The sequence below is a fragment of the Corella eumyota genome, chromosome 2 (genome assembly GCF_963082875.1).
Source record: "Corella eumyota chromosome 2, kaCorEumy4.1, whole genome shotgun sequence".
Taxonomy (NCBI): domain Eukaryota; kingdom Metazoa; phylum Chordata; class Ascidiacea; order Phlebobranchia; family Corellidae; genus Corella; species Corella eumyota.
Window position 1 is genome coordinate 6,779,344 of NC_137491.1, and position 26,041 is coordinate 6,805,384.

The window sequence follows — 26,041 nt, forward strand, 5'->3', positions numbered from 1 at the left end:
TGTAGGTCTATATATAAATAGTTGTATAAAATTAAATAAACCTTTTTAAGAATATAGGCAAGTTTATTTATTAAATAAGTTAGCGTAGAACATAGATGATTTGTATTTATTTTTTGCAAAAATGAAAAGTTCCGCTGCACGTAATGGGTGGTATGGTATAATTCGAGGTAAAATAAAATATAATGTTTTTAGTGTTTTTTACTCAGTTTTAACTATTGCTTTTACCGTTTGACGTAGTTGTAAAACATAAATACTTACAGTTTAAACTTTAATAATAAACAAATGAAAACATATTTTTAGCTGCTAATTCTACAAAGTCTACTTTATTCGGACATTCACAAGAACAACTTGAAAAGGAAAAACACCAGCAAGAAGCCAACAAAAAACGGGAAGCAGCAAAGCAAAGAAAGAAATCAGGTAGAGGAAGTTTTAATTGGTATATCAACAGCATATTTTAACAGGCAACTTATTTTCTAAACAGTGTTTAAAACTTTAACATATATTTGTAAACGTAACCATTTTTAATTAAATTATACTTAAAAAAAATATAAGGCTTGAACAATGGAGAAACAAGATACAACTCAGAAAGTGCGCTAACTAGTGGTGATATTTTCGATAACCCGGAAATTTGGAAATATTATTACGATAACCCGAGTTTTTCGGAATCGAATATTTCCAAAGATTTACCAGGATTTAAAGGTTTTAAAAGATTTAAGGTAACGTAATATAATAAATCTTTATAACAAATATACAAAAAATGATTCATTATATAGCGTAACAAGTAAACAATAAAATTTAAGTGATAAAAAAACCTTCAAAAATTTCAAAGTCAACATAAACATTTTTAGAGAAAATTTCGGAAAGATTCAACAATCAGTCAAACGCAATCCATGACAGATATTCCGTTGAGTAAAAGCACTTGGAATAACAACAAAATGGGTGTAAATGGAGTTTTCAACGTTCAAGATGCTTATAACATGGACGAAGATGGCCGGATTTATTACAATCATGAAAAGGTAAAATATAAGTGGTTTAAATTATCAGTGATAATATTTGGCATACTAAATCAAATTATAATTTTATTTTACTGATATTAGGATGACGTTGAGGAAAACTCAATGTACGATCACTTCGGAATACGACCTCGACATATTGTTGCCGATTCCGACGCTACGAGTTGGAATTCCGAGCTGTTCGCTGAATCCCCGAATTTTGCTCGAAAGTTCGACACGAAAGATAATACGCCCGTCAGAAGTCGCCGCGGAGCAGTTATTGGTGGACATAAGGACATGGCAGTAGTGCATGAAAATCACAAGAATGCGTAAGTATATTTTGTTAACATTAAATAACTTATAAGACTCCAGTAGCAAAAATTAATTATTTATTTATAGACTTTAGAACGAAAAATGGTGTCAAAAAACGCTTAATTAGACGTATAAATGCCTCGAAGTGGTTGGCTTAACTTTTTTGTAATTAAAATTAGTTTATTGTTTTTCAAAAACGAACTTAAGTGATACGAATGACGTCATTGTCGTAAAAATTGTTGTAACTGCGCAAAAAGATGGTATAGGGAGGCGGAAAAAAAAATTGACGAAACAGTTATAAATAATTCAACCAAGTGTGGTTTAAAGTAGGATTCTGGTGTTAAAAATTTTTTTGCGACGTCGATTAAATGGAAAAGCGAATTGCATTTAAAAATCTGGCAAGCTTTATGTCTTTAATTAATATAGTATTTTGTAAAAGTTGATTTGGTTAGTTAGAATTAGTATCAGTTTGGCATTTAAATATAAAGACTAATTTGTAGCTTACCTTTTTTACAATTAAATTTATATATTTGTGTTTAAAATATTTATTTTGCATTTTTTTAACGAAATTTTTAAACTAAATTTTTTTGTATTATTTGTTTTCTTTTAGTGTTTTTTTGTTTAAAAGTTGTGCTTGGTTAAAAGGGGACAAATTATATTTTAAACAAGGTTTTAATGTAGATTTAGTTACGCAAATTATTTAATTTATAGCATGACATGTTTCTAAAAAGAAAGTTTTTTTTCATATTGTTACAATATTTTTATTTTTTTTGTTATTTGACATGTATTTGGTTTTACGACAAGTTTATTCCAGAATTTATGACTTTGTGTCAAGAATATTAGTTCGTATTTAGGTCGCCTCGTTTTGAAAGAGTATTTTTTAAAAAGAGAAAAAAAATATGTTGTTTAGACTCTGTCATTTTTGCAAGGCTACAATATGTTTCAATGCATGCGACTGCGCCTTAAATTTTTTACAGATGCTTTTACTTTGTTGCATTATCAAGGGAGCAGTCATTTATGAATAATAGATGGCTAGTGTATGACTAGATTTTGGCATATAAATATCGCCAAGTCGCTCGTTAATAGGCGAAACTAAAACTCAGTTTTACATAATAAGATACCGCACTGGATTACATTATAAACTAAGCACTTGTTAAACAAATTAAGTTGAAAGTATTTTAGGTTTTTAAATTTAAATTCGATTTTTTTGTTTACATCTTGAATTAAACAGAAGCCTACTATAATTAATCAAAAGAGTAAAACGCGTGTTTGAAATTACAATACAATGATTGCCGTTTCATCGATTTTGACAAGCCGTCAATAACAACGGATCTTGCAATTAAAATCATTTTCGTCGCTAAGAAAACAACATGTCATTTTGGTTGACTGGCATTTACTCAATGTCGCGAAATACTATAATATATTATTGGAAAGCGTGCGGACTTTTTCTTTTTGAAAAAAAAATCGATAGGCTAACTATTTGACATGAGAAACGCCGGGTCAACTACTAATGTCAGGTTCTATTACGCTTGCACACATTATAATACAAAGCAAAGCACACATGGATTAAGTTAAAGCTCAACGTGGTTGTACAATGATGTCAAAAGCACGTGCAAGTTTAAAGACGCAATAGTTTAGAATTTGATTGTTTATTACTGTTTTAATGTGTCGACTTTTCTTCAAAGGTTTTAGAAAATGCAAATAAGAATTTTTTTAATTTAAGAATTTAATTAAGATAAGGAAAAAAATATGCTTAAGAATTTTTTTAATTTAAGAATTTAATTAAGATAAGGAAAAAATATGCTTAAGAATTTGTGTTGTTGGTTGTTTAATTTAATGTATTTATTTGTTGATCTTTTAATATGGTGTTTTTTTGGCAATCAAATTTTAAAGCACAAGAAGAAAGAAAGAGTAATCTTAAGATACTAATTTTACAGTAAAAATTAAGTATTTCTTTACGTTATTCCATAGTACACCTTAAGTATTTTTAAGTAGTTATTTGTAGTAACTGTGAATAGCAGGAACCGCATTGAACATACATCAGAACAATATGTGTCATACCCAAAAATTGTTAATTAAAGAAATATGTAAATAAGCGGCAGCCTTTATACTTATTGTAGCAAGCTGTAAAAATACTTTTTACCATATTTTCCTTTCGAATACAATCGAATAGGGGCATCTTACCGTCCGCCACCCCATACATAATTGATGAGAAAAATGAAGGAAAATGAATCAGAAATGCCCGAGTAGAATCATTTGTCGATGGAAGCTTCTGCTTTTCATTTTATCAAAAATTAAGTTATTTAAAAGGCAGGCAGTGTAATTTTGTAGTCTTGCATTTACTAAAGTTAAGTTTAATTAAAAGCATATGGTTATGCTAGCATAGACTAATTACACTTACCTTTATTTTATTTTAATCAGCTGTAAAATATAAAATATACAAAAAACATTAGGTAGTGCAGTTTTTAGACTAATTGCCATAAAATCATAACATTTAGTTTAATAAAGTATAATCGTTTTTTTTATCAAGATTAAAATTTTTCTCTTGTGCCGTAAAGGGTTAAGATAAACTTAATTGTTTTTGCCTATTACAAAGTATATTCATAAGGATTATGCGTGCTGACTTTTAAAGTTAAACCCTTGGATTTAATATAAAACCTATTGATTTTATTATCCACAAGTCAGGTAAGATATAAGATTGAGTGTGATCGAATAATTTATTGCTAATTTACTGATCAATATATGTCGAATATGTATGTTATCATTCATTTTGTGATGTGGGAATTTTTAGGTTAAAATAATGACTTTATGTATGAGAAACCATTGTATCTGCAATTTTTTGCTGTCTAAAAATTTGAATTGTGTATTTTTTGTATAACATAAAACTAAAAGATAAGTAAAAAAAACATTTTTTGTTAGGAAAATGGGAAGATTAGGGGACGACAATAATTTTTACAACCAACGCCAGCAACATGGATTTAGGGGGCCAGGGGCTCCTGGTGGTAAGGGTAGAGGTAAAGGAGCTCCCTACAAAATGACCCTTGCTCAACAGGCGCGGACGATGTCATATTACAACCCCATACCCAAACAACAGAACTGCGTAACTGCAAACCGATCTCTTTTTATATTCGGGGTGGATAATGTTGTGAGGAAGTTCGCAAAAAGAATTATAGAGTGGCCATATCCTTTTTAATTCACTATTTTCTTAAAATATTTAATTTAATTTTCATTAATTGATTTTATAAGTTAAAAAAATGGGAAAGTGGGGTACAATCTCATAGGTAGATTTTGTTAAAGTTTTAACTTTTTGATATTTTTAGGCTTTCACATTTTGTTCAATTACTTTAACATGGTATGTCTTCAATTTGAATAGCCTATACTTTACCCATGTTTAATTTATATTCATCATGGCTCCCTTATTCGCTTTTAGGTATATTAAAACATCTACTTGTTTATCACATTGCAGATAGCACAAATTTCCTTATAAATAAATGATAAATGGGAAGTGCTGCACATCAATATTATATACTCTGTGGCTTTTGCGAATTTTACGCTGGCAACTGTTGCTATTTATAAATGAGATTAGTTTAAGACAATTTAAAACGCATTAATTATACACGATTTTTGATTGTACCATAACGTAAGATAAGAGCCATGCATTAGTTAGAACTGAAAATTTTATATGCACAGCATGTGCAGAATGATTGCGTTGTATTTTGTATTGGGGATTTATTGATTAGTAGAGTTAAAAAAGGTCCTATTTAAGTCAATTCATTACACGACTTTAAAACATGGTAATTCAATTCAATGTGATGTAACTCCTAAATTATGTTTTGTAAATTTGTCAAAAGATAAGATTAAATTCCTTAACTTTTTTTCATTTTTACTCCGTTTGAGTATCTTATTTTAGCTACCATTGTTGCCAACTGTATTGTATTAGCATTGGAAGAACACATGGCCGGGAATGATAACACACCAAGAACTAAAAAACTTGTAAGCAAAATATAAGCCTGATCATCACAAATAAACAAAACAATAGTTAAAATAAATATTTGTTAATTTAAAAATTGTTTATTGTTAAATATTTTTAACTTTTATTTTTTAGGAACTGACTGAGCCTTATTTTTTGTGCATTTTTATCGTCGAAGCAGCTGTGAAAATATTAGCGTTGGGTTTTGTGTTGCACAAAGACTCGTATCTTCGATATGGTTGGAACATTATGGATTTTACAGTTGTTGTCACTGGGTAAGTTTAATTGTGCATTTAATCTTTTAATGTAGAACGTATATAAAGTTCCTTAACTTTAGGTTTTTAAAAAAATTATTGGCTAAACTTTTAAGCAGTTACCAAGTACTAAAATGAACGACCCAGTTTTATATGTATGTTTATTTGGCCACATTTTTGTTCTAATCCTTCCAGCTTAATACACTGGTAAAGCCTTCGACAGACGCCAATGTTGATTTAAAACTAACAGTCAGTAAAATATGAAATTGACGTTTATGTTTTTGTTAAAAAACAATGTACGGATATTTGACATTTCGCACTTAAAATCTGTTGTCAAAAAAAACGATTTTTAAATTTTAAAATTGTTTAGTAATAAAACGTTTAATTTTTTTATGATATTAAACATATTTTCTATTCCTTACATTGACACATTTTGCATTCATATACTAAGTGCAAGCTAAAGACGTATTGTAATATTGTCATAGGTACTAAATAATGCATGACAGGCAAGCCCCTTTGTGTATTATACGCCATATGTTTACAACTTACTTCAACACACGACATTTTTAATTAGACATTTTTGCTAATTTGCAAGAATGTTTATGATTGGTGTCATAATCCTGTATATTGCGTTTATATTTGCCTTTTATCAAGAGTCTAGCAGCGACTAACGACAGTTAAGCTGCTTTTTAAGTAGGTCATACTTGGTTTGCTGATATAAATTATACATCGTTTCTCTACTGTAAATTTGAATACAATAAACACGTTTAACCTAACTTACTTAATATATTAAGGTGTGTGACCTATTTCGATTCTTCGTCAGCATCTGGGTTTCAAACTTTAAGAGCAGTTCGTGTCTTAAGACCTCTAAAACTTGTATCTGGTATACCAAGTAAGTTGGCGTTGCTTACAATTTATGTGTTATAAAATAAAATAGTCATTTAACCCAATTACGTGTAAATAAATAAAAAAAATGGATCTTTATAATATAAACTACAAACTTTAATTTCTATTTAGTTTTTAATTTTCATTTAAATCAGATGTCTAAAAAAATTCTGCCTGTTTAAATTTAAATTTTTTATTTACTCCTATTTTATTTGCAGGTTTGCAAGTTGTGTTAAAGTCAATTATGAAAGCAATGGTCCCTCTTCTTCAAATTGCCGTTCTCTTGTTATTTTTCATTGTAGTCTGTTCTATAGTTGGTTTGGAATTGTACATGGGCAAGTTTCATCAAACCTGCTACACAGAAAACAGTAAGTTTAGTTTTTTAAACAACAACTAAAAAAATATTTCTTGTTTTGCAAAAAAAAACTTTATTACCTTGTTCTGTTAAAATTAAATTAAATTTATGTTATTGGAAATGATTTATTGAGCTTCGTAGACTTAAAAATTATTTTAATTTATTTTTTTAGACGAAATTTTGCGCGAGAATCAAATTTGTGGGGGAAATGACACGACACCTAACGGTACAAACGATGAAAGATATTACATTTGTCCGAAGGGAACTTACTGTGGCTATTGGGAACTGGGACCTTATTATGGAATAACAACATTTGATAACATTATCTTTTCGATGATGACAGTATTTCAATGTATCACCATGGAGGGCTGGACAGATATTCTATATTTTGTAAGTTTCTTTTGCAAATTTTTTTTCAATTTTAAAAGTTTTGTGTTGGTAAAGTTAAAAAATGCATACTGGAATTAAGTTTTAAATGTAAAATCACTGTTTCACAACCCTCTGAAAAGCGTTACAATTTGCAATTTTAGAAATTTTTTTTATCTTTTTTATCTTTAAATTTATTTTTTTGAGTTAAAATTTTTTTCTTTATTGAAAACTCGCTCAAGTCATATGTCTATTGCAATTTTGGTGACGTAGCAAATTAAATATCAGTCATTAATTCTACCATAAAGGCGGACGATGCAACGGGTAGCATGTTCAACTGGGCATTTTTTATGATGCTCATTATCGTCGGTTCATTCTTCATGCTTAACCTCGTGCTCGGTGTTTTAAGTGGGTAAGTTCCACACAAACGTCACACTACGTGTATGTAAATGTCACGTGACTGTCGTGTGCTTTGGTAAGATCGTTTCGTGATCTTATACTACATCACTGCGATTTGATATTTTATAATTTTTGCACATAGTGTTTTGTGATTGTCAAATTTTACGTACAGTTTATGTTTAAGTCGTAAATGATCGACAGCGTGCAAGTGTTTTTGATTGACAATAAGTCAATATTTAGTCAATTTAAAAAAAAAGAAGCTGCAGCTGCCATATGTTGCTAGTGGTAACAATTAATTATCTGAATAAAAATATATTTGCGAAGGTTAGCAATTTTTTCTCAAAATTAAAGAACGGCAAAAAAGAAAGGCCTAGCTTTGCTTAATATTTAAAAATTAGCTTATTGTTTAAAAAAATGTGATTTTTATGCCAGTCAAATAAAATTTGTAGTCTAAATTCAAAATTTTGTATACGCCTACTACATCTAAATTTAAGAAATTAATTTTATTTGTTTAAATATGTTTTCCATGTTTTAATCTCTTTTAATTATTTAAAAAAAATGTTTGCTTTTCTTATTAAGTTTTTTAAATTCGAAAACGAAGTTATAAATAAAGGCAATTTATAACAGTTACCCAATTTAAATAGAGCGCCGACTCTGTTGCGGGATCGACCCTTGACCTGATATTGACATACATTCTCTTTATTGTAATTATTGGTTTGGGTTCTTTTGGTTTACTCAACCTCGTGTTTGGGGTTTTGGCCATGTAAGTTTGGGGAATGAAAAATAGATTTCTTGGTTAGTTTGGCTGATCATTCATTTTCAGGTTGCTATTATTCTTTTTAACTTGAAAAGCTTCTCATAATACCCGTTTTTTTTTTACTGAAAATATTTTTATTTTGATAGATCTGTTATAAATTCTGTTAAAAGCATTTAGTAAAATTTACCGTTAATTAGCCTAACTTGAAGCCATCTTATCTAACTTGCAACAACTATTTCTTGTAATTGTAATACCCATGTTGATAAAAACTTTTAAATACATAACTATTGCAAAGATAAGTTTAATTTTATAACATATTAACAATTTAGTGTGCATAGTTATAATTATTTTCTTGCTTAGATAACTGCATGTGACGAGTGTTGTCGTATTTTGTTTTAATATGCATGATGCATGTATTTAACTTAACTTTAATTACAATTTTATCTTGAAAACATTTTATAAATGATTTTTCTGGTCAAACTTGAAAATTGGTAATTTTTTAACTTAAATTTTGGTTATAGAGAGTTTGCCAAAGAACGAGAAAGAGTTGAAAACAGGTTGGCCTTTCTGAAAGTTCGCAAGAAACAACAACTTGAAAGAGAATTAGATGGCTATTTGGAGTGGATGCAGAAAGCTGGTAACCATTTTTAAATTATTTTTAAACTTTGTATTAAATTAAGAGTTTATTTTAAGTTTCAGGTTAAAATTGTTTGTGTGCTTATTAAATGTAAGAAGGGACTTTTAATAATGCCTTTTCTTGTATTGCAGAGGAAGTTATTTTGGCAGAAGAAGACAGAACAATAGACAGCAACGCTATAGGGGGTAAATCATTTTTTTTCTTGAATATACTTGTTTTTTAATAATACTTTTTTTTTTAATAATTTTTTTAAAAAATTTTAACAAAATGTTAACTTTTTATTTTTTTGCATAGCACTAAGAAGAAAGGCGCACAGAAGAAGTCGCATCGATCTTTTAGACTCCGACGAAAACTCGTTTTCTGATTCTACAGACATGAGTAAGAATATATTTACACTATTTTTTTTAAACCCTTAGTAATAGTTACTAAGTTTGGTTTGTTAACGTTATATCAAGGTACTGGGAATCCTTTTACACGATCAAATCCCAATCAAAAGCCTGGAAATTCGTTAAGAAACTGGTTGACAACTAAGGAACGAAGATTTAGGTAATTATTTTCAGAACTGCAATTCTTTAGTAAAAGTAAATCATATTTAAAAAATTATTTTTATATTTTTTATCTTTTTTACCTTATCTTATCTTTAATTTTTACCTTATCTTATTATTTTCACCCTATCTTATTTTTTACAGAGTAAAATGTCGTCATTTAGTAAAGTCGAATATTTTTTATTGGGTTGTTTTGTTTCTGGTTTTACTGAACACCGCTTTTCTATCAAGTGTTCATTACGGACAACCAAAGTGGTGGGAACAATTTCTGTGTAAGTTAAAACTTCATGTGGCATATATGGATTTTGTTTATTTTATAAGCGTTTAATGACAAATATATTTATCATAACTTTTAATATTTTTTGTTTTCAATTTCAGATTATGCAGAGTTTGTTTTTCTCGGTTTATTTTCGATTGAAATTTTGCTCAAAGTTTACGGACTTGGCCCGAGAACTTATTTTCGATCTTCGTTTAACGTATTCGATTTTGTGGTAAGAACTTTTTAAATTGAATTAAATAATAACGATAGAAACAATTGACATTGAAATTTAATTTAAAAAAGTCTTTCTAAATTCCACCACTATAAAATCGAAAAAACTGTGTTTGGAAAAGTTTTACAATATTGAAACTTTGTTTGAATTTTGATTTTAGGTAATATTAGGTTCGGTATTTGAAATAATTTGGTCAGTAATGAGACCTGATCAATCTATTGGAATTAGCGTTCTTAGAGCTCTGCGTTTGCTTCGTGTTTTTAAATTTACAAGGTTAGTTCTCAAACTAAAGTAATATATTTTTTTTAGTAAAGTGGGTATATTTAAATTTCAAATCCCTAAATAAAATTGTTTAATCTTGTAGCGCCTGGTCTGGTCTTCGTAATCTTGTGGTGTCATTAATGAGTTCACTTCGATCAATCGTGTCTCTGATTTTCCTTCTTTTTCTTTTTCTCGTCGTCTTTGCTCTTCTTGGGATGCAAATCTTTGGAGGAAAGTAAGTATCGTTACCCCATTTTTCTGTGTTGTTAGATTGTTTATAATAACCTAATGACGTTATGTTTATTTATAGCAACATCTAAATAAATTCTTCAAACTTAATGTTGATATTACTAAAGATATTTTAAAGACTTACTGGTTCAATCTACACATTTTATATATAATATTTTTGTAACCAGCTTTGCAGAAATTTGAGTAATATTCAATAAGTAAAGATATTTTAAATGAATTGAATGAACTTTTAAAAAAAAATTGTGTAAAAAAAAAATTTTTTTGTGTTGGGTAGTTACTACCTCATTTTATAATAAATATTGCATGAAAAGTTAGTCACTTATAACAACATAAACATTTTAAGAAATTGTTTTGTGTGTACAAAGCAACAATGTTTTGTTTCAATTTCATTTTCCTAATCGCACAAATGAATTCTAGATGAATTATTTATGTCTAGTTTCTCTGACTTCTTATGCACCTTTGCAGGTTTAACTTTCCCGAAGGGATGCCAAATTCAAATTTTAATACATTTCCGAGCGCCATTCTAACAGTATTTCAGGTATTTGTCAATCATTAGTTTATAATTTGGCAACACTGGGCCTATATAATTAGACTATTCGATTTATATTCGATTTATCGACCTTAATTAATCTCTTTAGAAAAGTAAGGGCATTAGAATCAAGATTTGTGTGGGCTATTGTATAATTAAAAATTATTTTTATTTCCTTGTTATAAATTACAGATATTAACTGGCGAAGATTGGAATGTGGTAATGTACAACGGTATTAGGGCAAACGGTGGAGTAAACGATAAAGGGCTTTGGTGGTCTTTATATTTTATTTTTCTTGTGCTTTTTGGAAATTGTAAGTTTGCTGTTTTATGTTAAATTTGATTTTTTTTTTAAATTTGGAATTTTTAGTTTTAATGTATAATTTATTTTAGAAAAAATGTTAAAACCTACTTGAAGATGTTATAACAAAAGGATAGGGAGTATTTTTTTACTTTATTTTATTTTCTGTAACTTTTAAAATTTTAGACACTCTCTTGAACGTGTTTCTTGCTATTGCTGTGGACAACTTAGCTAATGCACAAGAGTTAACTAAAGACGAAGAAGAAGAGAAGGGCTCGATGGAAGCAAAAAAAGCATTACGAGTTGCAAAAGAAATTGAAAATGTAAGCCCAGGGTCGGCGGATAATTTAAGAGCACAATTGTAAGTATCAATTTACTTGATTTAAAATTCTACATTTCTTTTAAAATATTTTAAATTGGTTGTTGCTACTTTGTTTAAAATGCGTTTTGTCGATTTATTTGTGCGATACTATCTAGGAGGAACTTGTAATGTTAGTTGTTTTCGTGGGTCGTCGTTGTGTTAGCTTTTTTTAAAAAAATTGGGTAATTTAATAAAGCCAGGAAATTAAATTACCTTTCATAGTAATGTTTCTAGCTACAACAGGTAAAAATTTGCATGGTTGTCAATTACTTGCTATTTAAGGTGCTGATTTCCTTTGGGAATATTGCACTAAAAGCCTTGTAAAACATGTCATTTAGGTTTTAACATTTTTTCGAAAAACTAACTGATTTAAAAATTTAAAATTTTTTTAGAACTTCTCAACGTGAGTTCTAGTGATTTTTAATTTTAAATATTTACAAAATGAATTGTTTTTACTTAGAACATAAAGTTTAAATATTGCCATTTTGTTAAAATAAAAAGAGTTTTATAAATTTCATTTATAATACAGTCTATAGCGGATCGTTGTTAACTTAATTAAAACTTCACGTTATTTCGCTTACGTTGTTGCCCTACGTATCTACATCACTATCTGATCTAAACTTGATATCTTTGACGCAATAGTTTAATCCAATTAACTGCTTTTCTTTGATAGAACGGAATCGATGAGAAGAAAACAGAAAAACAAAAAACCGGTTTGGGAAAAACGCCAAGAAGAATACAGAAACCAACAGCGAACTCTACGTAAGCGTGACGTCACCTCTTCGGCTTATGACGAAGACAGTGATGACGACATTTACGTTCCTGGCGAGCGAAGGAGTGGAAAATATTTTGACATTTCAAGTTTTTCGAAAGATTCCAATAGCGCTCAACCTCTAAGTGGAGACAACTTGGTAATTTTGTATTTCATTTATTTATAACTTCATCTGATAACGTTGTATACAGGCTTTGGCATTTTTTGCCGTTGAGGCAGGAGTCTACGAATAGCTTAAATACATTTTTGAAACATTCTTCTTTAATAAATATAAAAATGAAACATTTTATTTATTTGTTAAACAAAAAAGATTTAGTTTTTATTCAAAATATTTAATCTTAATTTTTTTACACAGACCGTCCCCAATTCAACTGTTAATTCTCCTAATAAGAGTAAAACTAACGATGCAAACATTAACAAGTAAGTACATATACATTTACGTAAACCAACATGTATTAAACTATTTATTATAATCTTTTTATTTTTGTTGGTAATGTTCTTTCAGGCGGAAAGTTAAAGTTTTGGGCTTTTTATTTTGTTTAGAAGTTTGTCTGAAAATCGTTTAAAATCTCCACAAGGTAGTATAAGGAGAGGAAACGATGTTAGGCAACCTGAAATATCTGTCTCAAACTTTGACGAAGTTGGAAATGCTGAAATCGATCAAAATCATGTTCAAACTACATTTACAGTATTGCCAACAGGTTTGTTGTAAAATGTTTGCTATAAAAATATATATTAACGTCTGTATTTCATTAACAAACATATAGTTTTTCATACAATAAAACAAAAAAACAAATTAAACTTTTAATAAATTGTGATTATGCATTAATAGAAGGCAGCCCAGCTTCTGGTGATGCAGAAGCAGGGGAGCAAGATGTAGAAGACGAAGATGGACCAAAACCCATTCTTCCTTACTCCTCCATGTTCATTTTTAGTCCTACCAATCCGTAAGTTTTTTTTTTTTGCTTTTCATTTGTTGTCCAATAAAGATTTAGGTTTGTGGTTGATAAACATAATAACTATAACAGTTTAAAATTTGTATGCTTATGTTACAATAACAAAAATTTGCAAATTTTTGCTTAATGTAATTTAATGTAACAACGTGATTAAATGACAAATTTATTGTGTGTTTTTTAGAATCAGATTAGCTTGCCATTATATCGTTAACCTCCGATACTTTGAAACTACTATTTTGGTGATAATTATACTGAGTAGTATTACTCTGGCTACCGAGGACCCAGTTGATAAGGAATCGGGTAGAAATAAAGTTCTCAAGTATTTTGATTACATCTTTACTGCAGTATTTACCTTCGAGATGGTTATGAAAGTAAGAAATTTAAAAATGTTTTGTTGTTGTAAAAACTTCACTATCAAACTGTTAAAAATTTTTTATAAAACAATTTAGTCATTTTATATTTAAAAAAAATACATTTTGTTATTGTTTTCTATTCTAAATCTGGCTAAGTTTTTGTTGTTTTATTTTAAACCTTTGCTTTAGGCAATATTTTTGGTAATATGCTTTGGAATAAATAATTAAATTCTCGTCACTTTTATGTTATAATTACTTTTAAATTATTCAGATGATCGATCTTGGTTTGGTGCTTCATCCCGGCTCTTATTTTCACAGTCTTTGGAACATTTTGGATTTTGTTGTGGTCTGTAGTGCTCTGATTGGTTTCGCATTGACGTGAGTTTTACAGAATATGTTTTCAAAATAATTTAAATAGTAGCAGTTTTTGTTATAAACTGTACTCCATTTTCGTTTTTTTTTTATGTTTTTTAATTGTTTTGTTTGTTTGTTGCAGTGCCTCTGACAATCCACAGTTGGATCTTGGTGTGATTAAATCGCTTCGAGTTCTAAGAGTTTTACGTCCCTTAAAAACAATAAAAAGACTTCCAAAACTAAAGGTAAGTAGCTGTACCTAAAAATCACTCTTTAAATTAATAAACAATGTAAAATTTTACGATTTTATATCCTAGGCTGTGTTTCTATGTGTTGTAAACGCGTTTCGAAACGTCGCCACGATACTGTTGGTCTACATGTTGTTCATGTTTATATTCGCTGTCATTGCTGTCGAATTGTTTAAAGGAAAATTTTTCTATTGCACGGATCCACAATACCATACAAAAGACGCTTGCAGGTATGTTATATAATAAAAAAATTGAAAAAAAAATTGTATGGAAAAACTTTTCTTTTAAATTGAAAATGAATTTGTATGGAAATGTTTTGGTTACTTATACTTATAGTAGGTTAACGTTTATAAATTTCATAGAATTATTAATTTAAATATTAAAATAAAATTTTAATTTAATCATGTTTAACAGGGGGAGTTATATTGATACCCATTCTGACGGAACAATCGATATACGGCCTCGAGAATGGCTGCTTAGAGACTTCCATTACGACAACGTTCTGTATTCATTCCTTACCTTGTTTGTGATTTCAACAGGGGAAGGTTGGCCAGAGTAAGTGTTTCTCATTGTTTTTAAAACAAAAATAAATAAATTTTCGTGTACAAGATTTTACAAAAACCTATACTAAACAAGTTTTAAACTGTTTTAATAGCTACAGTTTGATTTAAACATGTTAAATAATTACCAACAATAGACAAAAAAATATAATTTAAAAATATTCTTAATTATAAAAATTTTTTTGTTTAATGATATTAAAAATAATTTATATTAATTTTTTTAAATATGATTTTACTTATCTTGCAGCAAATATTTTACTTGTAAAAATATTTTTTTAGTGTCTTGTGGCATTCTATTGAATCAACTTACGAAGACCAGGGACCTCAGCCTAAGTTTCGCATGGAAGTTTGTATATTCTACATCGTGTTTTTTATCGTGTTTCCTTTCTTTTTCGTGAACATTTTCGTGGCTTTCATTATCATAACGTTTCAAGAAGAGGGCGATAAAGCAATGTCGAACTGCTCGCTGGAGAAAAACGAGGTTCGTTTTTAAAACTTTCTTGTTGTTTAGTATATTGAATAAAGTATAATAAATATTTAAGCATGTTCAATATAATCGAATCTCCAAAATGTCAAATTGAATGTGTCACAAAAACATTCAATTTTTATAAAATAATGTTAAAAAAATTTCTAAAGCATTGGTCTAACTTTTTTTTATCCATTTAATAATTTATTGGCAGAGAGCTTGTGTAGATTTTGCCATTTCTTCTAAACCGTTAACTCGATTTATGCCAAAAAATAAAAAAGGGATTCAGTTTCAAGTATGGAAAATAGTAATATCTCCCGTTTTTGAATGGATTATTATGGGGCTTATTGTACTTAATACTGTAGTGCTTATGTTAAAGGTAAGTTACTGTTACTTTATTGTTTGTTTGTTAATTATATATTTGATTAATCTTTGTGTCAGCTCGATTTATAGATTGAAACATAACTAACTAAATATTTGAGGGTAATTTTTGAAATATCTATAATAATAACAAGATAATTTTTTATAATCAAATTGTGCTGTGTGTTTTAAGTCTAATATTATCCTTGGCAACTTTAACATAACGTATTACATAGTTTGACAAAATGGGCAAGTCATACGAGGACGGCCTACACGTTCTTAATATAGTCTTTACGACCCTCTTCAGCTTAGAATGCTTTATAAAGATGTTTGCGTATGGCCCTTTGGTAATTAAAGGCAACCTCTTTGTACTGCCTTGGATGTCTATAGATTTATTCGTTTTTATGCAATGGTTTTTCGTATACTTACTTGTTAAAGTTTTAAAACTTGGCATGATCTTGATAAACTTACAGGATGTCCTGTAGGGTTAAGTTATGTTTGTTGACGTTTTGAGTTAATATTTAACAGGTAAAGAAAAGTTATGTACTAGTTCCTTCTTGAAAACAAGATTGGTTTGCATTTGCTAATACTAAGTTTAAGATTGCTGCCTGTGTGTTATTAAATGTAGCACGAAATTTTCTATTTTTCGCAGGATTATTGGCGAATAAGGGAGTCTGAAAGTTATGAGGATGCATTACATTACAGCAATACTGCTTTTACTATCCTGTTTACACTTGAGTGTATTCTAAAGATGACTGCATTTGGACCGCTAGTATGTGCCATATTCAAACCTAATAATTTTTTCCATAATTCTTTTAAAAATCTTATTAAATCATGACCAGGTTGAATAATTTTAATTTTCTGCACGATGATTTTGCATTATTTTTGTTGTAGTTATTTTTAATGAATGTTGTATATTACCTATTTGCATTTACATTATTGTTAAAATTTATGTATAAATTGTAGATCTTAAAGTAATCAAGAAGTCGTATAAAGTTAAATATTTACCTGATTTTGTAGTATTAAACATCATAACAAAATTATTTTTTACATAGGAAGATTACACGTTCTATCATTTTTCTTTTTTTAGAATTATTTTCGTGATTCCTGGAATATTTTTGATTTTATCACAGTGGTCGGAAGTATAGCTGACGTCATGATCACGTTGTTGGCGGTAAGTTTTTGATTTTTTTTAAATTTTCAACTATCACTTTGCTTTCCTTGATTATTCTTTTCTCTGTGATCAAGTAGTAAACTTTTTTTAGTAGAACTAGAGCTAAATACTAACCATTTAATTGCAAATAACGCTTAACAAAAATTTGGTAATTTTTTGTAAACCATGATTCCCAAAATGGCTAGATTATTCAACGAGAATACTTACCTGCTGATCAACAGGTTAATTAAGATTATTAAACAGCTTTCTAACAAGCTTAACCAATAATAACCACCACGCCCATATAAATATATTATTTATATAAAGCACCAGCTATTACTATTTGACAATTTTGGACTGTTAATCTTTATTAAGACACAGATTGCTTGATGTACTTTAATTCAAATCAATCAAAGTTATATCGAATTCGATATAACAAACGAAATATTGCAACAGCTTGTTAAATAATTTGAGTAACATAACTTTATTATTGTAAATAACTGCTTGAATGCTAACTCAAGTAACATGCTGGTTATTTAACATTTACTTGATCGTATATTATATGTTATAATATATGCGCTGATATGATCAGAATGCGATGCAATTATACATAGTTGAATCGAATGCAATTTTAAAAAGTTTGCTTTCTTTTTAATTTAAAATGATTATCAAACTTGATAATATATTTCATGATACTACTATAGCATTCCAACCTGCAAGTTGAGGTAATGGTTTTAACTTGTTCCGTTTTGTCCCATCTTATTAGTTTGTTTAAAATAATTTTTTTTATCTGCGACGGAAAATGCATGTGCATGCTTAGGAGTAGTTTACTTTATTTTTTTTTAATTATAAACCTAAAGATTTTGGACTTAAATGCATGTATAACTGTTATGATATTTCTTTGACTTGCATGTATTCATAATTGACTAAACTCAATCAATTACTTAGGCTTAAGTTAAAAGTAATTTAGAAATTTAAAATGTTATAACTGGTTTTAAAAACGTAAAGTTTTTAAAGCTTTTTAGTCATTTAGTATAGGCTAATAAATATTCGTATTTATTATGCTCAATTTTGTTTGTTTTTGTTTTCATTTGAATTGTTTTGACGACTGGACAACTTTCAACGCTCCTCAATTCCTCAAAACAGCATGATATGGTGGGTGTGTTTTCTATTTTAAAATTTATCCAAGATACATTTTAAAATTTTATGTACACAACTTTTTATGAGTTTTTAAAACACAACTTCTTTAAAAATCCTAAAGATGTTTTACTATTAACAAATAAAAAAATCCTTTTTAAATTATGTAATTTCTTGTATAGATAGAAACTAGAGTATATATATGATAGATATTATATACATACAATTATTTAGAATTTGTTTATTTGCGGTTTATTTTTTTACATTTTGAAGTATAAAAACACAATGTTTTTTGTTGGGTGTAAGATTTTGATGTATGGTGCAGTGATTTAAAATATAATTGCATTAACTATATTGTAAAAGAAAACAGATTTAATAAGTAATTTACTTTATTATTATGTATTTGATATATATAAGCATTATGTTACTTTTCCCATTTGAATTTGTTTCAAGTAAAATTTTGACAAAAATCGGTTGATTTTAGTCGGGTTTCATCAACTTAAGTTTCCTGAGATTGTTTCGAGCGGCGCGGTTGATTAAGTTACTGAGGCAAGGTGAAACGATCAGGATATTACTGTGGACATTTGTGCAATCCATTAAGGTATTTAAAATAAGATATTTATTTTATTTTAATTTTAAACAAAGTAAATTCTCCCAATATAATAATAAATGTCATTTAACTTAAAAAAATTCGTTAAATTTAAATTTATTTTAATATTTATTATAATTTAAGACCACTTTATCTGCTGTAAATTTTTATGCGGCTGGCAATTTAAACTCAAATTTAAATATAGCTTTAAATAGCAATAAATAATTGGTATTTCATTTTAGGCTTTGCCATACGTATGTCTTTTGATAGTCATGCTATTTTTTATATACGCCATTATCGGGATGCAATTATTTGGAAACATTGAGTTGGATTCATCAAGTCAAATCAACCACCACAACAACTTTAGAAACATTATACAATCTCTGATGTTACTATTTCGGTATGCTTTTTGTTTCAACACTGCTAGCTGTTGTTATCTAGTCTTTTCATACCAATAATTTTATTATAAACTATTTGTAAGTAATACTATCATTTTATTATAAACTATTTGTAAGTAAAACTATCATTTTATTATAAACTATTTGAAAGTTAAAACTTTTAAAACAAACTAACATTTAAAACACTATTTGATACAGGTCGGCCACAGGTGAAGCCTGGCAGAGTATTATGTTGTCTTGTGTATCAGCCAACTGTGATCCTAAATCAGGAATTTTAAAGGAAAAGGGGTGTGGTTCGCCCATTGCTTACGTGTACTTCACTAGTTTTATATTTTTCTGTTCATTCCTGGTTAGTGTTCATTTGTAATAGTTTAGTTGTGTTGTTAACGATTCGTTTATTATAAAAAAATGTAATTTTTATTAGGTTTTAATATTAAATGCAAAAACAATTGTGATACTAACATCCACACTCTTAAATAAATCATTTTATGTTTTTTGTTAGATGTTAAACTTGTTTGTTGCTGTGATTATGGATAACTTTGAATACCTTACAAGAGATTCTTCAATTCTTGGACCTCATCATCTTGATGAATATATCAGAGTTTGGGCTGAATATGATCCACAGGTTACTAAAACTGTTTCATTAAACATTGAATAAATGAATATTAACGTTTAGCTAGATTTAAAGTGTAAAAATGCTGACCGACAACAATTATTATTATTTTTAAATATTTTTGATACTTACATTTGCAGGCAACTGGTTTTATTAAATACACTGAAATGTTTACGATGCTTAGACATATGGAGCCACCATTAGGTTTTGGCAAAAACTGTCCATACAGAGTAGCTTACAGAGTAAGAATTGTTCTCTTTTGGTTTTTAATAATTGAGTGCAGATTATTGTCTAGTACTAAATGTATGTCTAACTTTTTCATTACTTATTTTAGAGGTTAATTCAAATGAACATGCCGATTAATGATAAAAAGCAAGTTCATTTTACGACAACGTTACTTGCTTTAATAAGAACTTCGCTTAAAATAAAGATGTTACCCCAAGATGGTAATGGAATTGACAAAACTTACAGGTTAATTTTTTTGACTCAGCGTTTAACATTGTTGGCTCTTGGACGTAAGTGTTGTAATCTACTTTAAAAAAGATTAAACTCTTACACATATTACTTTGTAACTTTGGTTAAGGTATTTAGAACTAATCGTTGTATGTCTTTTTCTAGGGACCAAGCACAATTAGATGTCGAATTACGTAAAGAAATTCAGGTAGCTTGGCCAAATCTTAAACAAAAGAAACTTGATCTTCTGTTGCCTCCTGAAGAAAGTAAGTTATTGTTAACCACTGTAAAAAAGTATTAATATGTTTACATTATTTCTTTTTAGTACATAAACTTATTTGTGTAACTTTTTATAGAAACTAAAATGACCGTCGGCAAAGTATACGGAGCAATGCTTATGTATGAACACTGGAGAGCGTATAAGAGTAGAAAGAATGGCAAGACGTCGACGATGACACCGCGTCCAACTATTTTTCAACGAATGGTTCCTGGGGCTAGTAACAATAACATTAATCCACATGATCAGCTAACAACAACTAGAAACGTTGAGCCTTCAAGGAGCATGGCTTCTATTGTATCAGAAATTGCAGATAACGTAAGTAAACAAAAAAACAAAAACTGTGTAGTGGAATCTAAATTTGTTGGGGAGGATTTGATGTGTTTTTGTTCGTATAAACCCCAAAATTTGTTTATACTTGGTCATTTGGTGGATTACTTTTACACAAAAGAAATCTAAATGACTTTAACAAAATGTGTTTTTAGCAAGGAGTATCTTTACCGCGGGGCTGCAGTGGAATGTCACCTTACCCCTCCAGAGAAACAACTCCGTATTCGAGTCCAATACTTGACCGCAAGTTACATGTGGTTGGTGGTGTCAAGGTATATATACTTAAAAACTAACTTACTTCAATTTGAGTACTAGTTTTGTTCATGTTTTCTTTATTTTTTTGATGATGTGTAGATTTGCTTTTTCTTTAATGTAGATGATTTACGCTTGATTAGAGAATGTATTTTGATTTTATTTTGTATTCTAATAAGTCAAATGTAGCTTTATTTTATTCGTTACTCCTTGTTTGAATCTCTAGTCTTCGAAATATTCAAATTCTGGCGACTGTAACGACGTATTTTTGTGTGCATCGCCACCTAGCGATTCTAATGCACCTCATCATGGTTCAAATTATCAAATGAATAGCCCATGTGACAGCGACGAATACGGAGCCTATACATCCGCAGAAGAATACCCACTACATCCTGCGGATGGCTACCAAACCACGACTCTAATGGATTTCAGGCGCGCCGATTTACAAGCGCCATGTGATGTTGACATAACGTCACCTTTTATAGCTATAACTGCAAGCACGCCTGCTGACGAGACATGTCCCGAGTATACGGATCCAAATTACTACGCGACTAATTATCCGCATTCTTTTAACTCTCCGCTGTCGTCCGGTAGTTTTCCGTGTAATGATGATTACATGGCTAGACAAACTGCAAGTAGTTGTGGCACGAGTGAGGCTAATTTCCAAGCTGATCTTTATGCCCGTGCTGCTTCAATGCCTAGACTTCATGATTCTATGTTGGAGGTTTGTCTATATTCTCCGTGATGTCGTTGGTGTATCATACTATCTCATACGGTTTCCATATTTGCTTTGTTGTTGTTGTTGTTGTTGTTTATGTTTTCTGTTGTAATGTAACCTTGTGTTGTGCCCTTTTTTTTCAAGGTGATTTACATTGTATGTTAATATTTAATTTAATTACAGCATAGCTTTGACGAAGAAGACGATTACGACCCTGGAATCAAACGATCGTTTTCAACCCTACCAATGGACCCAGGTCCCCGCAGAATGAGTCCCCGAAGCCCCGATCTGCAGCAAGGGGGTAAGACTTTATTTTAATCATTACTTGGTGTTATATATATATATATATATATATGTTATGTCACTAATAAATGTTGCTAAATTTGTTTAAAACACCTGTAACAATTGGTGTGTAAAATTAATGTTTTTTATGTTCACCTTTGCATATTGACTGTGTATTGCTTATTACAAACTTACATAAAGGGGTTTGTTATAGATCTAAATGAGTTTGTTATTGCCTTAAAAATATTGAATCACAATTCTCATCAACTGGAACTGGACTGATTAAACTGGAAAATTTAAAGTTAAGGTGGTTTTAGAATAGATAGACGGTTGCTAAATGCTAATACAGTTGTTATCCTAGGTTGTTTTTAATTCTACGCAAGACATAACAAGTTACCCTTTTTGTGTGGTAGGGTTAAACATACCAATTCTCCTAGCTTAGTTTGTTTTTAGTTATTGGGTAAAATAAAAGTAGTTTGTTCGATATAGATGTTATTGTTGTGTTTTGAGGTTAAACATTTTTTTCTTTTTAATCTTTTTAAGTAAAATTTGAACTTTACTTGTTAGTGTAGAATGTAAATATAAATCAAAAATGCATGAACGTAAAATGTGTCATATGGTTGGTCAAATATTTTATTCTAATAAACTTTAAATCTTTAAAAACATACTTGACATATATTTGACCAACTTTCTGACATTATAAATGTTTGTTTGCATGATGTCATGTAATTTAAATGTTGTTTAGTTTCTCCAAACGTTGTGTCGGCAAACTCTGCCCCTTACTTCTGCTCTGCTCGACCTATCAGCGTCTCGCCATCTTCAAGTCACTACGATGGCGATTATGACGTAACAGACGATGAAGAATGGGACGTTGTGATTCGTCCACAAAATCACGTGACTTACCGCGTTAAGCATCGTGGGCCAAAATATAAAAATACGCGGTCTAGTAATTCAGAAAGACACACGTATTATAGTTCCAGTGAAAATAGCTGGGTGTTAGATTCGCCTCTGTCTGCAGTGGCAGAGGAAAACGAATCTGACTTTGGCAGTGTTTTCGACTTTGAATCTGACAATAATTTAGAAAAATCTGGTCAAACTTTTAAAAAAATGACTAAACCCAATGATTCGCAATTCAATTTTTCTACTAACGGGTTATCAAATTATAATGCAACTAATTTTGACATATTTCAAAAAGAACAAATTAAAAACAACAAACAAAGTGAAAATTCGGTTAGGTCGATATTAGCAAATTTGTTTACGTTTAGTTTATCTAATAACTCAAAAATAAAGAGTAATCATTCCATTGTTAAAGCTCCGGCGCCTAATAATATAGTTACTAACAACAATTTACGGGTTCAAAACAGTCAACATGACAACAATGAACACATTGAGCTTGGTAATTGCATTGCATTGCCTGGTGTAAATATAAAATCTTACACAACAACAAATTGTGCTAAAAAAAGAAAAACGAGTAAATGTACTGTCATGTGACCCCCTTAGCTCTTCATTAACATTTTCTTTCTTTATCTCTGCGTGTTTTAACTAATTTAAATACTGTGAATATCATAGTGCACATACTTTGCCATCCGATTATGTATATGTATAAATTGCTCTTTTTTTCAATGTTCTCCGAATAATATTTAATTAAATTGCAATATTTCGCTTTCGAGTATTATTAAATTGTTCCATAGTGCAATGAACATGTGCCATATTCGTTTACTTTTGCTTATTTATTGCTATACAATTGATACACAACCGTCTATGCTAAAATAAATTCCGAACTACTCTTTAAACAAATAATTTATTGCCCATATTTTTAGGTTTTCTAGGTATGTAATAGCTAACGTCTTCCGGCATTAGATAACTTTATATTTTAGACTAAAAAATCATTTTTTGTCGTAGCTGCATGTTTTGTGTTTTTGTCTTGTCCTGTATCTAGTAAGGTAAGATGTTTTTCTGTTTATTATAACTTAATGATAGGTAAAACTTATTTTTTTGCTATAAATATTTATTCTCTATAAATGGTTGTTTTGTGAATAATTTTGATGGTTAACTTTTTAGAGGATTAACTTATTTATTACTATTTCAATATACATTTTTTAAATTTAGATGAATATTTCGATGGAGCTCAATTCCACAACGACAATGTCCGTCACAGCCGTAGTTACTCTAGCACTTTATACAACGAAGGTAGTTTTAATGACCATTTTGAGGACTACGCTGAAGCCTACAATCATCCCACATCACCCCGTGTTATGTATCACCGTAAACCACCGAGCAACTACAAAAATGATGAAAATCCAACAAGCGATGGACAGCTTTCAAATATCTCATCAAGCACTAACCGCTCGATTTCGACGAGCTTTCTAGCGTCATCTGGCGGAAGTAAAAACTTGAGTCCTAGAGATAGACGAAATGAAGAAGTAATCGACTCACAAAGGTACGAATCAGATTGCGATTATTCGTGTTCGGTTTTTGACGAGGAAAAAATTAATCAACCAATGCCGGTCATTCGTGGAAATAGAACTCTGCCAAATTTAAGTCGATTTGGTGTTAAGCCACAGCAAGGTAACCACGGAAACCGAAGACGTTTTTTGCCGCCAACGCCTAATAAACCTCCGATGGCAATTCGAATTCCCGCAATATGTCAACGTTCAAACGTGCTTGAAAATACGTCGCAAAATCAAACCCGTTCAATTTCCTTAACTCGGGATAACCAACCAAATATTCCAGTTACCGGTGCTCGTTTAAAGCCGACTTTTTCAACAATGCCGCATAACATGTCTGCTCTTCATAGCGAGTCTGTTAACTCCGTGCCAGCTTTTCAACACTTGGCGCCTATAACTCCGAACCGTCTTAGATCACGGTCCGCAGTTGACGAAGGAAATATTTACGCTTTAAACAACCAACTTAGCGGATCATCACGTCTTCGTCGGAACAGCAGTGACGATTGTGACCATCCAAGGCCTGTTTTGAATCGCAATCCAACTGGATCAACACGTACCAAATACTATCTTGGACTTGATCTTGATATGGATTCAGAAAATCAAGAAATGCCTTCATCTTGCACTCCCAAGTCGCCTGTTACTGTGCGTCGTACTCTGCCTCGCCTGGACGCTGTTACCAACACTCCAGTTCGCATTTATGGAGGAATTGTGGATCCAAACCAACAGAAAGTCGATTTAACCCGAAACGTCACCCCAATTGATCTGCAAAATGTCGAAATGGGTTGTCGTCACGACTGGAATAGTTCGGCCAATCAACAAGAGAGATCAGAAGTTACAGACGAAGAATCAGACGATGACAACGACCTTGATGAATACGATCGATCACATCGACACCAGTTACTTAAGAAAAATAAAAAGGAGCAAACTTTGCCGAATGCTGTGACCAGGGCACAAAGCGACCGTGTTGCCCAATCTCCTAAAATTATCCCCCGGCGGTCTAGGCACGGGCAAGATGAAGATGACGAAGAAGACTACAACGCAGAAGTGGAATCAAAGCTCACTTACCTTCAAGAGGAAACAGAAAAGGAGTTACTATTAAGTCGTCGAAGATCCCGGTCGTTTAGTAATTATCCTGGCATTTTAAACAGCTTTGATCCAATTCAAACGCTGCCGTCTCGTAATAGAAATGTTCGAAGTCCTGTGTCGTCACCTGATGAGCAAACTCGTCATTTGTTAAACAGTAATTACAACAATTGTAGCGTAGTTGCATTGCCTGAAAAAAGGTTTAAAATTAAACCGAATGGCCACTTAATTAGAAACACGTGGCGTCAGAACAACGAAACCTAAAACATTTTATTTTTTCTTTGGTTATGAAATATGAAAAAGGATTAAATATTTTAAATAATTTATATAAATAATCATGTTTGTTAAACTAAACATTTAAATTGCCTTAATCATGTGTTTGACGCTGTTATTAGGCTATTTAAAATTAATTACCTTTCTTATTGGATAGGCCTAATCGTTTTTTGCACTTTTGTTTACGAGTACGTTTCTGTGTTTGTTAAAATAAAGTTAATGGTGCTCATACTATGGTGTATTAGATAAATAAATAGTTAATTATTTTATATGCAACACCTAAAAGTCTTAGAAATTAGTCCAA

General features: G+C 30.2%; 1 protein-coding gene across 1 annotated transcript; it reads left to right on the forward strand.

The window, feature by feature from the left end:
• Positions 1-24,189, forward strand: LOC145743744 (voltage-dependent calcium channel type A subunit alpha-1-like). Its single transcript, XM_082561780.1, has 50 exons — positions 1-167; positions 301-417; positions 553-716; positions 849-1,016; positions 1,098-1,321; positions 4,224-4,483; positions 5,191-5,297; positions 5,410-5,549; positions 6,323-6,420; positions 6,632-6,781; positions 6,941-7,158; positions 8,178-8,296; positions 8,812-8,927; positions 9,059-9,112; positions 9,222-9,305; positions 9,383-9,473; positions 9,617-9,744; positions 9,851-9,963; positions 10,124-10,236; positions 10,328-10,459; positions 10,939-11,011; positions 11,195-11,315; positions 11,489-11,663; positions 12,337-12,574; positions 12,791-12,855; positions 12,979-13,136; positions 13,268-13,382; positions 13,573-13,762; positions 14,016-14,122; positions 14,241-14,343; positions 14,416-14,576; positions 14,761-14,901; positions 15,186-15,387; positions 15,587-15,751; positions 16,385-16,504; positions 16,823-16,906; positions 17,590-17,610; positions 18,507-18,623; positions 18,854-19,011; positions 19,208-19,358; positions 19,512-19,634; positions 19,763-19,864; positions 19,957-20,093; positions 20,241-20,341; positions 20,432-20,670; positions 20,838-20,954; positions 21,161-21,658; positions 21,836-21,953; positions 22,680-23,877; positions 24,044-24,189. Exons 1-49 carry the CDS (start codon positions 122-124, stop codon positions 23,423-23,425), a joined length of 7,488 nt encoding a protein of 2,495 aa, XP_082417906.1. The 5' UTR covers positions 1-121; the 3' UTR covers positions 23,426-23,877; positions 24,044-24,189.
• The last annotated feature ends 1,852 nt before the right edge of the window (positions 24,190-26,041 follow it).